Genomic DNA, 13355 nt, shown 5'->3' on the forward strand with positions numbered 1-13355 from the left:
CGTTAATCAAAATCAAAATCACATGTAATTTCTAATTATTGGAATAACATTTCGCTTAGTATATTGAATCGAATTAATGAACTAATTTTTGAATTTCTTTCTGTTTCTCATTCTTTTGTTTTTATTCAACAGGTGATTCACTGACCTACCATAATGACCAACCGTTCACTACACGAGACAACGATAACGATGATTATGACTCTAGTGATTACAGCTCTGAGAATAACAACTTAGCCCGTAATTATGATGGTGCATGGTGGTACCGTGATTATTATCATTCATCTCTAAACAGTCCCTATGGGAGTTATTACTTTTATTGGTATACCCTTCCAGGTGATTATTATTACATTAAATTTACAGAGATGAAAGTTCGCGCAATCGATGAAGAACCATAGACCCACAACGGATTGAATGGAACTATAGCACAAGAACAGTTAACAACAATTAAAATATATTAATGTATTGGTTCTATGTGTTGTGTATCGTCATGACAACGCTTTTATCATAAATTATGTTACAAAACATGCTGACATTTTTTCTTTTCTTTTAAGTTGAGTGTAAAGTGAGACAGAATTTTCATCCCATGCAAATGATTGATAACTATTCACAATGTTTTCACCCCCCCCCCCTCCCAAGGTTCTAAATGTTTAAACTTTGAGTTATGTTAATTTTCCAATCGCAGACATAAAAAAGAGAGACATTTGTTAGTTTACATAATAAACGAAAAACCATTATATAAGCAAACATGTGAGACCTTTCAGAGCTTGTGATTTGCAGAATTCTATCTAAATTATACCATTTTGTCTTCTGTACACCTTCCTGTTTAGTGTATTTATATAACATCCATCGAATCGTCACACGTCCATATTAGTTTATAGATATGCCTAACTTTAACACGTTTATAGTCGTTTTTTTATACACGCCTAACCTTAACATGTTTATATAGGGAGGGGTTTTAACAATTTCCCGTTTGTTTTATTTTCTATGTTATTCTTTCACCATTATTAAGTCTCAAACGAAGTCAATAGAGCGCCCCCTTTGAATATTCTTAATTACTCAAACCCGTATCACCGGTGTATAAGTGTTATTTAGTGAAGTTCCGAACGCTCCAATCTCCAGAACAAGCGGCTGGTTTGAAGATAAGTGGTGAGGTAGGTCTCCTGCCCTCAGCAAAACAAAAGATCGACTAAAATATAAATATTACAACCATTTTCTAATAAATTTTCCAGGTTGTAAATATGTTAATATAACTTAAAGATGTGATTTTAAACACATTTTTTGCAACTAAAATAGTACGTACCAACATTCATCATGACTGTAATAATTCCCCTGTCATAGTATGGCAACAACACATTAATTATTTACGAACGAAAATATAGCACTTTATAAGTTCTTAACTCTTGGTTACCGTATTCCTTCATCAACGATGACATTACACTTCAAAATGTCTTCATGACTCATCTCTTATATACGTTTCTTTATACGTAAAATGTTTAATGATGGCTTTACTTTTTCTTTTCTTTTAACCAAAATTGCAGTTCGGATCATTCCATGCCCTTTGGTATGAATATTGAATATAATTCACAACAAAATATACTAATTGTATACTCTGGCAAATTGATCCCAGCCATCTAGAGAAATAGCATTAAAATGTTCTTACATGGAAATGACACTTAATTACTTTCACGACAGCATCCAGAGCTTTCTCTCCTGACACGTGTCTCTCAACAAGATGCGACGACGATAGACCTAAACATCCAGACAGTGGAAACAAAAAAGTACGTTCACAATTTATCTACTGCCACACACACTAATTAATATTTGCCTTCATACAAACAGCCCACCCACTAGATTACTATCTCTTGGTGATTTCTGGTGAATGAAGTTACAATAATCAGGGGCTTCTTCATTTTTTTTTTTTTTTAAGATTACCTCCTCTGTATGGAAACTAATTTCGGAGTGTCTTCCAGAATATCCCTAACTTCGCCTTCCGAAAATAAGAAATGACATTTTAATTAACAAAGCCAAACCCGCTTAAGCTGCTTATTTACGTGACCAATTCCGGTCATCAGGACATTTTGAGAAGCTGGTGTATAAAAAAAAAGGTTTTTATACAAATACTCTACATATTAAATAAATCCAAACAAAGCATAACCTGGCGCTTAAATCCAGTCTTTCGTGAATTTTCTTTAGGGAATACTGGGTTAACCAAATACTTGAACATCTCTAGCCGCGGTAAGGCTATCAATATATCCAAATATTATTTTTAAACGCATGAATTACAGCCTCTAAGATTAACCGTGACGCTGTTTATGTATGATTTTAAAAACGCATAACTCTAACATTTGTATAGTCGTTATAAAATACGCCTTACCCTAACAACTTTTGTCAAATGGCCTTACCCGATCATGTGTTAAGCATGAAAAAATAAACTTGTTTATAGGTACGTAATATATATATATATATATATATACATATAAATCGTATATTGAATTAATTTAACTAATGAGACATCCCTGTCGGTGAGAATCTACAATGACATCCTTTCAGCATAAAAATCAATTCCAAATCATATTACTGTATCGCGTACTCAAACTCAGTTTCAAACGACGTACATATGATTTCAAAGGAGGCGCTGTGTGATTCTAATTTCTCTCGACTCGGGGCAGTTTTGAAGATTTTGGGACTGGCGTCCTGAGCCCCGGTGAGGTGGTCTCATATTTAGTGAATGCAATGGAAATAATGCCCACACCGAGATTTACACATCCACTTCGACCGGGGTTCTAGTAGCCAATGTTGTTATTAGTTTTGTTTTACATTTGACCATGTGACGTCATCACTGACGAAGGTACTACAAGACAACGCCAGATACACATCCTACAAGTTCATCGGCTTTAGGTTAAGGAGAAGCAGACTGCCTGGTACACATTTTGTTCATACACAGACACATAAAATCTCACACACTTATCTCCATGATATATAAATTTTAGACCTCTATGTCCCAAATGGTAAATCTACCCCATTTGATTTTATCACACTAAGGAATCCTTCCTCCAATGTCCACCAGTTTCAGTTACAAGTTCTGCTACAACTTTTATTTAGCCACCTTCCAAAATCCCTTTTCCAACAAAATGAGATAAATGCATTGCTCTTAATATAGATAGTCTAAAATCCTGATCTCCCTCTTTCCTTCCCATCGCACCCCTTTCCCTTCCCTTCTGTCCCTCTCGCTCTTCCCTCTCCCCTCTTTCAGTACCCACTCTTCTCCCACTTCCCCTCCCTTCCTCACGGTAGCCTTTGTAAGTCGCTGAAGAATCACAAACTGTCTGTATTTCTACACATAGTCAACCAGGGCAATATTTGCTGATTCTACGACTGGAAGTCAATAAACGTGCTGTAGGCTGTACTGTATATTATCGCTTGGCGATTGCTGTGCAGCGCCCCTATTCAATCAGCCAACGCTCGACATACAAAAACAGTTACATTTGTACAGCTGCATATGTTATGGAGATTTGCTTACCATAGTATCCTAACCCAATCACACTTCACGTACAGTAAAGATATGACAGAAACCGTTAACAGTAATTAAACTAATAATAACAGTTAAATTGGGATCGGAATGGCCGTTCTAACCAAACCGTGGGAGAAAATGGGTCAGACAATCAGAGAGTGTTGTCAACAAGGTGGAAGCAGCATGTAAGTGCCTAACCTCGAAGTCCTTGGCTTACGTTAGCCTAAAAAAAAACTTAGACAGGCCCAATACAAATATACTGTATCATTTGGTATGTCTAACATAGGCTTATACTAAGTATATTGTCCTAGGATTTAACTTTCAGTGATGCGTTACTTAGTCATACTTCATCCATAAGAATGACTGATGGTAATTATTGTAGAGCGCATGCGCGCCACAATATTAGATGCAAGCTGAACATGCACTCTTCATAGCAATCACAAATTCACAGGTTGGCTACACCAGGAAAAAAATCCATGTATGGCATACATTACTTGTTTAGGATGATGATAAACCAGGGTCAGTAAATGGACCAAGCAGTTTTTAATAGACCGGAGGGTGTTACATTTGCAATGATAGACCAAAGGTCTAAAGGTATTCGTTAGATTAATCGTCCATTAGGCATTCGGTGCAAAGCACCGTATGTTCGTAAAATTTCGTTAACTAGGCGAGGTTACAGTAACATTACAGACATTACAGAGCTTGTAATTGCATGGTGGCCTTGTACTTTCTAGTTGGTATTATAGAAAAACAGTCTTGAAAAGGAACAGCCGTAATATACTTAAAACTGGCCCAAAGTTAGTAGGACTATATAGGCCTAGCTGTAGTATCTGCAGTATTCTACTACAGTGCACTGTACTGTAGGCTAGGTATAGTAACGGATAGTTACGTTAATTTTATGCTACCGTGTTACGTAAGCACAGTGCAAACGCAAGTGCTCATGATAAGTTAGGCCTCATGTGCCCACTGATGCAAATGTTATCAAAATTAGCTACATGACAGAAATGTCAGTTGCAGTTCGCCAATATAAATTTCATACTAAAATACAAAGAAAGTTGTACTATTTACCCTGCTAACCTTCAAAGTCGTCTGTGATAATGGCGTATAAAATGGTGGGTGGACGGTACGTAGTTTGAATTAAAATATTGATGCCAAACATCAGCCGAAAATTCAGCTTTCACACCTAAATGAGCAAAGTTTTGTACTGTGATCTCTCATGTTCCCCTAATCCTTTACACTATTTTATGATCATGTTTACTTTTTTTCTTCTTTTTTTTCATCTTTTTAAAAAAAAAAATTTGATCACAATGTACATTCCAAGCTAAAATACAAAGAAAGTTTTCCTATTTACTCTGCTAGAACTCGCTTCATTTGTTATTTTTTTCCAGAATGTATCTTAATATGCATATCAAATATTACTTGCATTCACTTCCATTGACAAACTCCGAAACCTATAGTAGATTTTCAGACGTCATCAAAAATCCCGCGGACACACCCAAAATTTCTTACGAACCACATTGGAGTTGACCACGAAGACTAGTTTAAAAATTGATTTGTTACGCAAACCATCAACAACAAAAAAGATATCCCTGTTGCCGTATGTAACATATGTAGGTACCAAATAGTCGACAAAACTTTGAGATTTTAAGATTGGCTTGATTTTTTGCTATTGTGAGGGCTTTCCCTAAGAGGAAACATTATATTAGCATATACATTTTTTGACGGGGGAGGGGGGGGGGGTTGGATATCAACAGACAAATATGAATGAACTCAAAATATTGGTGGTGGTAAACACTTTCAAATTACTAAATGTCTGTATGTTCCTTCAGAACTGAATCTTTACGTCGATTGTTAGAGGTATTCCAGCGTCGCGTTGATGATTCAGAGTACAATTATCTTTATTGGGATGACTACAAAATTGCCTTTGCTGATCGAATTCAGAATTTCTGGCTCGGAAATGAAAAGATATATATCGTGACGACCCAAAGACAATATGAACTCTGGATCGACTTTGTTAACCTTTAAGGTGATTCTTACTACGCCAAATACGATTTCTTTCGTATCTTGGATATTCTGCAATTCTAATTTATTGATGGAGAAGCACATTTCACACATTTGCAGATCTGGTTTTTGCCACCTTCGGAATACTAGTCGTCAGCTCAAAAACTGGTCATTGCTTTAGTTTCGTCGAGAATTTATTGGTGTGATTCACTGATCGCTGGACTTCCTATCTGTAAGTTGGAACCTTAAATTGGCGTTCAGAATACTGCCGCCAAAATTGTAGTTGAAGCTCGTGGTACGACCATATCACAGACATTTTTATCAGATTTCATTGGTTACCTTTTTGTTCAAAGAGTTTCAAATTATTGTTGTTAGTTGAAAAAAGCCCCTCATGGCCTAGCCCAGCTTTATTTATGTGAATTGGCTCAGTGGTTAGTTCCTGTTCGAAGTCTTCGCTAAGGTTCTATATATATATATATATATAGCGAAAAAGAAGTCTGTCACAGAGTCTAAGAGTAATGGAACATTTTTATGAGATTTTATATAAATATCATGCTTTTGATAATTTAGGTCCACGACGTTTCAACGCTTCTCCTCCATATGTCCGTTCTAGTCAAACTCATAACGTCTTTAAAAGTCGCATCAAAACACATTTATGCAAAATTCCTTTAATCTCTAATTTTTGTACTTTCTGTCATTTAAAAAGTTTATTGAGTTTCAAACATTAAAAATAATTTTAATATTGTTATTATTCCTACAAGTGACGGGAACGACACCGACAGGCTAGATGTCGGAATGACGGAAATGTAGCTAGGTATTTAGTTCCTGAATTATCAGTCCTACCGTCAATGGTGCATCATATATTATGTTTATTGAAAAACTCACTGATAGCAATATATATTCTGTTTTGTCTCTGTTGAAAATAAACTGATTAAGAAATCGATTGTAGATTCTGGTAATTTGTAATTTGGTATTATTTTTTTGGATCCAGATAAGGAGTTACCTGTTGTGCAAGAAGACTAATTTTTACCTGTTACAAAGATCTCTCCGGCCAAATAGCTAGTAGACCAGTGCACCTATAAAAAATTCAGGCTTTCAAAGTTAAGGCACTTCAGTTAGTAACATATAAACCCGTCATATTATTCATAACCAAATTATTTATTTTATTATTGGAAAAATGCACAAACAAAGAGAAAAGATTAGTAACCACACGCATTCGAAAGAAAGATGGATATTCATAGTTAGTTTGAATGTAATCAGACATGTAATTTAAGAACCAATCATTTTACAAATATATTACCCAAAAGGAAGATACGAAAGTATCAAAGTGCAGAATGATATGTACCCTACGCAAATCATCACACACACGCATACGCATACGCACACCCAAAACCATGCGTGCAAGCAACTACTTACATGCTTGACTAGAAAAACGTCGTCTTAAAATATCATTGTATTGGAAGGATTAAACTTTTGTCATGTAAGAAAAGAGGGCTTAAAGGTGTCCACATCGTAAATGAAATATATTACAGACTATAACATTACAATGGGCATAGGCAAATATACCGTATCTGGTCTTGTATAGGAAAACCAAAAGGCTTGTAACTTTTAAGTGGAAAATTTTCTTTATTCCCCGTTTATTTTTTAAACGTATGAATAAAATAAATAAAGGCTATATCAAAAACAATATAGATCACAAACTAAACTATTGGAAATGAGCACACATGAATGCACTTCCTTTAATTTACGACAGACCAGATCAAGGGTCTCTAACGTTACTTATGAATATTATGTTGTAAATAGCGTATACCTCGATCATGTAGGTAATTAACTTGAGAATTAAACAATATTAGCAATAGTTCAGTAGCATAACAAAATATATATATGTCTACATACATACAGGAGTTGATAATCCCTTCCAATTTCTTGTATTTCCGTTTAGTACTGATAAAATAAATAACACTGACATTATTCTAACACATGTCAATAAACATTTGTAATAAAACTATTTTTTCATTGCAATGGTGCATGGTAGTGCATTAACCATTTTTGTTGTTCAGTGACGATAAGTAGTGTAATAGGTAGAAAAGTTAATCGATTTCCTATTCCTAATGAAAGTGTGCAGAAACGTCACGGATGGATTGTAAAAAAAACCGGAGCTCTATGTTTGTTTTACAAACTCGTACGTCGGGTACACTGTCATATTTAGTGATATGATTGAGGAAACACGTGAAAACAGGATTGAGCTGTTTAAACCTTCCGTATGTATCTATCATCACCAATGAAACGAAGTACGACATGATAGGCAGTAGCATTGAATGTCAGATCGGAGCCCTGCAGGGGAAACATGCCAACGAATGCCATGTGTTCCATATGTACCACACCAATCATTATCCAAGGACCTCGATATTGTAACCCAATGGTCAAGCATTCCCTCTCCTTCCCATGCACCCAGTAATACCTGACCATAACAGTATGTAGTTACTCGAAGCATCTTTAATGGTTTCCTAAGATATCCGTAAACGGAAATAGACAGAACAATAGGATACATGTATACTTTAGGTAGCACGTATTCGTTAAAGTCTTTCCTCAAACGTGTGGATGTTTTCAGAATCTATTTATTTCCGGAAACACGGTTACCTGGCATTTAATATATATACTAGCAAGACGGAAACTTCCTTATTGATTATCACAATATTTCGCCAATCGACCTTTTAACCTTCATGTATCCTGTTGGACACAGTCTTCAGCTTCTAAATCTCCTGGATACCTTTGTTCAATATCTACTGACCAAGAAAAGGAAGTGAATTGATGACAAAAGCACCACAGGTGATTTTGCTGTAAGTCAGCAATGCTCTCAAATAAAATACATTTCATTCGTGTTGTCATTCATATTATAACCAACCATTCATAATAATGGACTGTTTTCTTGTCCGAGCAGTGCTTGTATCTTTCCTATGTACAGTGACGATCGGTCTCACTTTGGCAGACGGAACGGTGAGTTCAACATGTTTTGCTACTTGTTTTTATCGAAGAATTCTTAGTTTGTAAGATTTTACTTTCCATCTGTGTGGATATGAATACCTTATTTAAACATTTGAAAAGCTTAGTTTTGTTTCTTTTATAAATATGAAGAACATGTTATCATACAACTATAGTTGCTATGTAGTAGGCCTACAAAATGTTGTGATACGTAACACATAGTTGCTACAGGCATATAAGTGGAAAGGGCAAAGATTGAATTTCATTGTATTTAAATATATAAATTTAAGATTCCTTATGGCTTCTATCATTTTATCAAGTCATTTTGAAGACGATAACAATGGAGGGAAGAGCTGCCCTGGGGTCATTGAAACCGTTTTATATCAATTTAGGGGGTATGTGGTCATCGGCCCCAATTTGTTTTAATTTAGACGTCAAGCGGTCTGAGGCATATGCTATAAATGCAGTCTATATAAGAAGCTTATAACGCATTTTACTTATGAATACTTTTGCGAGGCTGTTTATTAACCCCGACCAATTATTTATCCTCCGTTAACGATCGGAAGTGGTCCTTCCATCAGTCTTGCAAAATGATATATAATGATAGGTAATATATTTCAAAACGGAAATCATTTTTCATATGATTTCCAGAAATGTAAGCTATATGTATGAAAAACAATTTTTATTTAAAGTGATGTGAAAAGTGTTATGTATTTTGTAATGGCGGTTTGTATATAGCTGTCATCTTTCAGTAAAGGCCATGCAGAAGAAATCAAAATCATTTCTATTTTTTGAATGAAATTCCAGAAGTTAAGCTATGCGTTACAAATACGTGGCATTTAAATTTCGTCCTCTTTGAATATACATTTGTAGGAAATATTGCTCAGAAAACTTGATTACCTGATTAATAACCTGATTAAAAAAATTCTGTGTAATAAAAGAGACTGTAAAATTTTATTCGCGTCACAGGCCGTCATTTAATAAAATACACAGACCGTAGGTAAATGTTTTTCTCTCAATAAGTTAGTGTGTGTTGTTTCTTTATTGTAGCCATCTCCAAATAAAGGTCCAAACTGGTCAAAAAATAGTTCAATTTGTAGATCTATTTCAATTGATATCCAATTATCAATTTAAGTACAAACGAAACATGGTATGTAAACCTCGCTCTCGTTAGACAAGTATTTGTACAATTTCTTTTTCAGAAAACAGCAAACTCACTGCTTTTGGATTTTCTTGAAAGTGAATTTATATTTTGTTTGTTTGAACAGACTGTTCACTTGGTCGGATTACAGGGTCCCGCAATAGCATATACATTGAGCTTCTTTAGAGTTCTGTAACATACAAGTAAATATATAGTATTTAGCGTCTATCGTTAGATTTGAAGTGTTTTTAAAGATATTTCAATTATTTATCAAGTTTGATTGCGATTTTATCAAACATAGACATCTGTCTAGAGCTGCTAGTTTAAATTGAGACTTTGATTTAAGTTTTAACATATTTTGAAGAATTTTATTGTTGTAATCAAAACATTGCATTTATATATACATAATACGCGCGCATGTGTTCTTTCTGAAAAACCTCAACATTAAAGGTTCCTGATCATATCTTGTATATACAATCCAAACTGACGTGATTTTTTTCTGCAATTGACTACATCCTACAATTTGGTCTATTACGACCACAAATGGACAAAGACCGTACTATTAAGAATTTATAGGAAAGACAAAAGAGATAAAAAGGAATCGAAAATGAGGAATAACGACAATTTTACGTTTATGGTGATAGCTTTGTTTTCATAGTAAACACCCCGTATAATGAGAATCTTTCTCATCGATTTGGTCAAATCTCATTTCAGATGATGGAGCAAACAATTATGTTTTCGAAACTTCTTTCATTTCTAAGTTGCTGTTTTACACGAGACTGAATTTTACACGACAAAGTTGTCTTGAAAACGAAAGTTAGAGAATCAAATTTAATTCTTAATAGTACTCGTTCATTTATGCAATACTCCATTGCAAAATATATAACTATTTCCACTTCAAGTTTGAGTCAACTTTATCTAATTATTTATTTCGTAAAATTATTTTGGTTGAGTTCGCAGTGACATATTGTTGGTCGACTAATAATTTTACTCGAATTGCCGTTACTTGATATTCCTCTATTTCATACAACTGTAAATTTAAGTATAACTTAACTTGTTAAATCATTCTTCATTGCAACGATAATGCAATCTGCAAAATATGTAAACGTAAATTTATCACAAAAAAAAAAACTAAATTAAAGAGAGGAGGTAACTTTTTACCGGTTTACTTGCTTAAAGTGATATCGTAGATAGATTGGTATTCAGTACAGTAACAAATCGCTGATTCAATCTATTGGAGACACTATTTTCACATTGGTAATAATATTTTTTATCTGCAGAAGATCTTTACCATTTCCCAAAATCCAACCGAAAAAATCAATAGCTAATGGTACTATTTAGCTACATATTCCAGGGTAAAACAATATATATTAGTTAGATATTTGTGAATCAATTAACAGCGTTCAAGTAGTTTCTGTGTTTATATTTCAATAGTGTATCTTACGATAATTAATGCTTAATTCCCCATCAAGGCAGTAGACCTCGGCTTTATTCATAACTTCAAAAAACAAAACTGAAAATGTGAAGAGAAAGACGTTCTAACGGTTGCGTTTGGTTTATGTATAAGGTACACGGATATTTATAATTTGCAAATTTAAAAGACAATATAGAACATTGCAAGTCATATATATATATATATTTTCGTTTGTTCGTTAGATTTAAAAGAAAACCTTCGAGTGAATGTCAATGTATTGCATTGAAGTAACGTGTCCAGTGTGTAATCAAAGGATATTCAAACATTAGTTGAAAACGAATCCCCACGTTTAGATTGTCATAATTCGAAGTTGGATAATTCTCTTCAGTTCTTATTTGTTCAGAGCAATACAAAAAAATTATTAAACATTGATCAGCATAAAGAAAATCAGATGTCTGAAGAACAGAAACTTCGGTAAATTGATAAAATTATATTGTTCTAAATATTTTTGGTATACTTACTTCAATGAAACTTAAAAGCAAATTTTAACACAGTACGCTGTCAAACATAATATTTTGTAAAAGGAGAGAAGTAAAGTAACTCTCCCTGATTGGCCTTTCTAAATGTTCAGAATATACACAAAATAACAAAAAACATTTATTGTACTATTTTCTGAGAAGAAAACTGAACAAAGTGTTTTTAAGTATATTTAATGATCCCAACGCATTTCAACATGCAACAATTTAAGAATTTTAGACAATTTAGGACTGAACTCGATTCAAACTCCTACACAATAAGCTTAACTCAAACCTAGCTGTTATTACCCAAGTAAAGTATAGGAAGTATTCGCCATTTGCAGGAAACACAGCAGATTCAATCTAGAACAAATATGACCTCATAGTTCACGACTGAATATAACATGTAAATAAGTAAAGCACGAGTGAAATTGAAAAATTAGGGGAATAATATGTTTACTATATTTATCGCTGATAACATATGCATAATGCTTTTGATTCTCTTTTACTCAGAGTAATCAGCAACTCTTTGTAGGAGCGACTGAAAGAAAAGTTAAGAGTGAGTGTTTATTCATTTTCTATTAATTAACCCTTTTCTTATATTTTCTATTTCCTGTTAATCATACAATTTCCCATCCTTTTCCAGTCAGACCTGCAGCGTGGTGGTCTACAATATGCAACCTCATATGTTCCAGATGATGTTCTCCCAACACTGGCAGAGGTTGAGAAAGCCATCAAGGTCCTCAAGAACAACAAAGCTGCTGGCCCAGACGACGTTCTGGCTGATTGCATCAAGACTGCTGCAACTGATACCACCATTCTCAGCACCATCCACAAGGCTGTGCAGTGTATCTGGTCTACAGGCATCTGGCCTTCAACGATGACATCTTCCACTTACATTGCCCTCCATAAGAAGAACGACAGAGGGGTTTGTGAAGACTATCGCACATTGGCTCTCATAAGTCATGCCAACAAAGTGGTGCTCAACATCATGCAGTCACGTCTTCAGACTAATCTCGACGATGTAAGTGAGGTGCAGTTCGGCTTCCGCTCCGGGAAGTCAACCACAGATGCTATCTTCGCTCTTAAGACTATCACATCTGCCTACTACAGAGCCCACACCCCACTCCATCTCATTTTCGTGGATTGCAAGAACGCTTTTAACAGTGTGAATCATGCCCTCCTAATGGAGAAGCTGGAACAGATGGGGGTGGACAGAGATGTCATTAGACTCACAGAGAGACTTTATCACGATGCTGGAGGCGTCTTACAATGGAAAAATGAGACAACAGATGCTTGCAACACGCCTGTCGGTTGTAGACAGGGCTGCCCACTTTCTCCAATCCTCTTCTCTCTCTACACGGAATGCCTTATGAGGGAATGGCATGCAAGGACTGCTGGTTTGCCTGGTGCTACCATAGGAGACCGCACAGTGAAGGAACTGAGATACGCCGATGATCTTGTCCTGTTTGCGCTCTCCGTTGTGGAAGCAGAAACGGCTCTCAACATCTTAGCGGACGTTTCCAAGCCCTATCAGCTTGTGATACACCCGGGAAAAAAACGGCTCACCTTGTCATAAAGACGGACCCGAACTCTACCGATACCATCCACCAGGGGACCTCCATTATCCCCAACGTTAACTCATTCATGTACCTCGGCTCCACCATCACCCACAACACTGATGATACTCCAGAAATCAGCAAGCGGATCGGCATAGCCAAGACTACACTCCGCGAGTGCAAGTACCTCCGAAGCCCACACCTCTCCGTTGCGACTAAGCTTCTGGTCATC

General features: G+C 35.4%; 1 protein-coding gene across 3 annotated transcripts in view; it reads left to right on the forward strand.

Moving 5' to 3' along the window:
- LOC139973324 (uncharacterized) overlaps positions 1 to 13355 on the forward strand; it is a 29841-nt gene that overhangs the window by 9977 nt on the left and 6509 nt on the right. Inside the window, exon 8 of one of the 3 annotated variants that reach the window (XM_071979931.1) lies at positions 133 to 1333. The exons of the other annotated variants lie outside the window; for them this stretch is intronic. Within the exon in view, the coding sequence (XP_071836032.1) occupies positions 133 to 395 (263 nt within the window). The 3' untranslated portion in view covers positions 396 to 1333. Of the gene's footprint in view, positions 1 to 132; positions 1334 to 13355 lie in introns of those variants that run through there. 3 annotated transcript variants of the gene reach the window in all.

This window comes from Apostichopus japonicus, chromosome 9, assembly GCF_037975245.1.
Source record: "Apostichopus japonicus isolate 1M-3 chromosome 9, ASM3797524v1, whole genome shotgun sequence".
Taxonomy (NCBI): Eukaryota; Metazoa; Echinodermata; class Holothuroidea; order Aspidochirotida; family Stichopodidae; genus Apostichopus; species Apostichopus japonicus.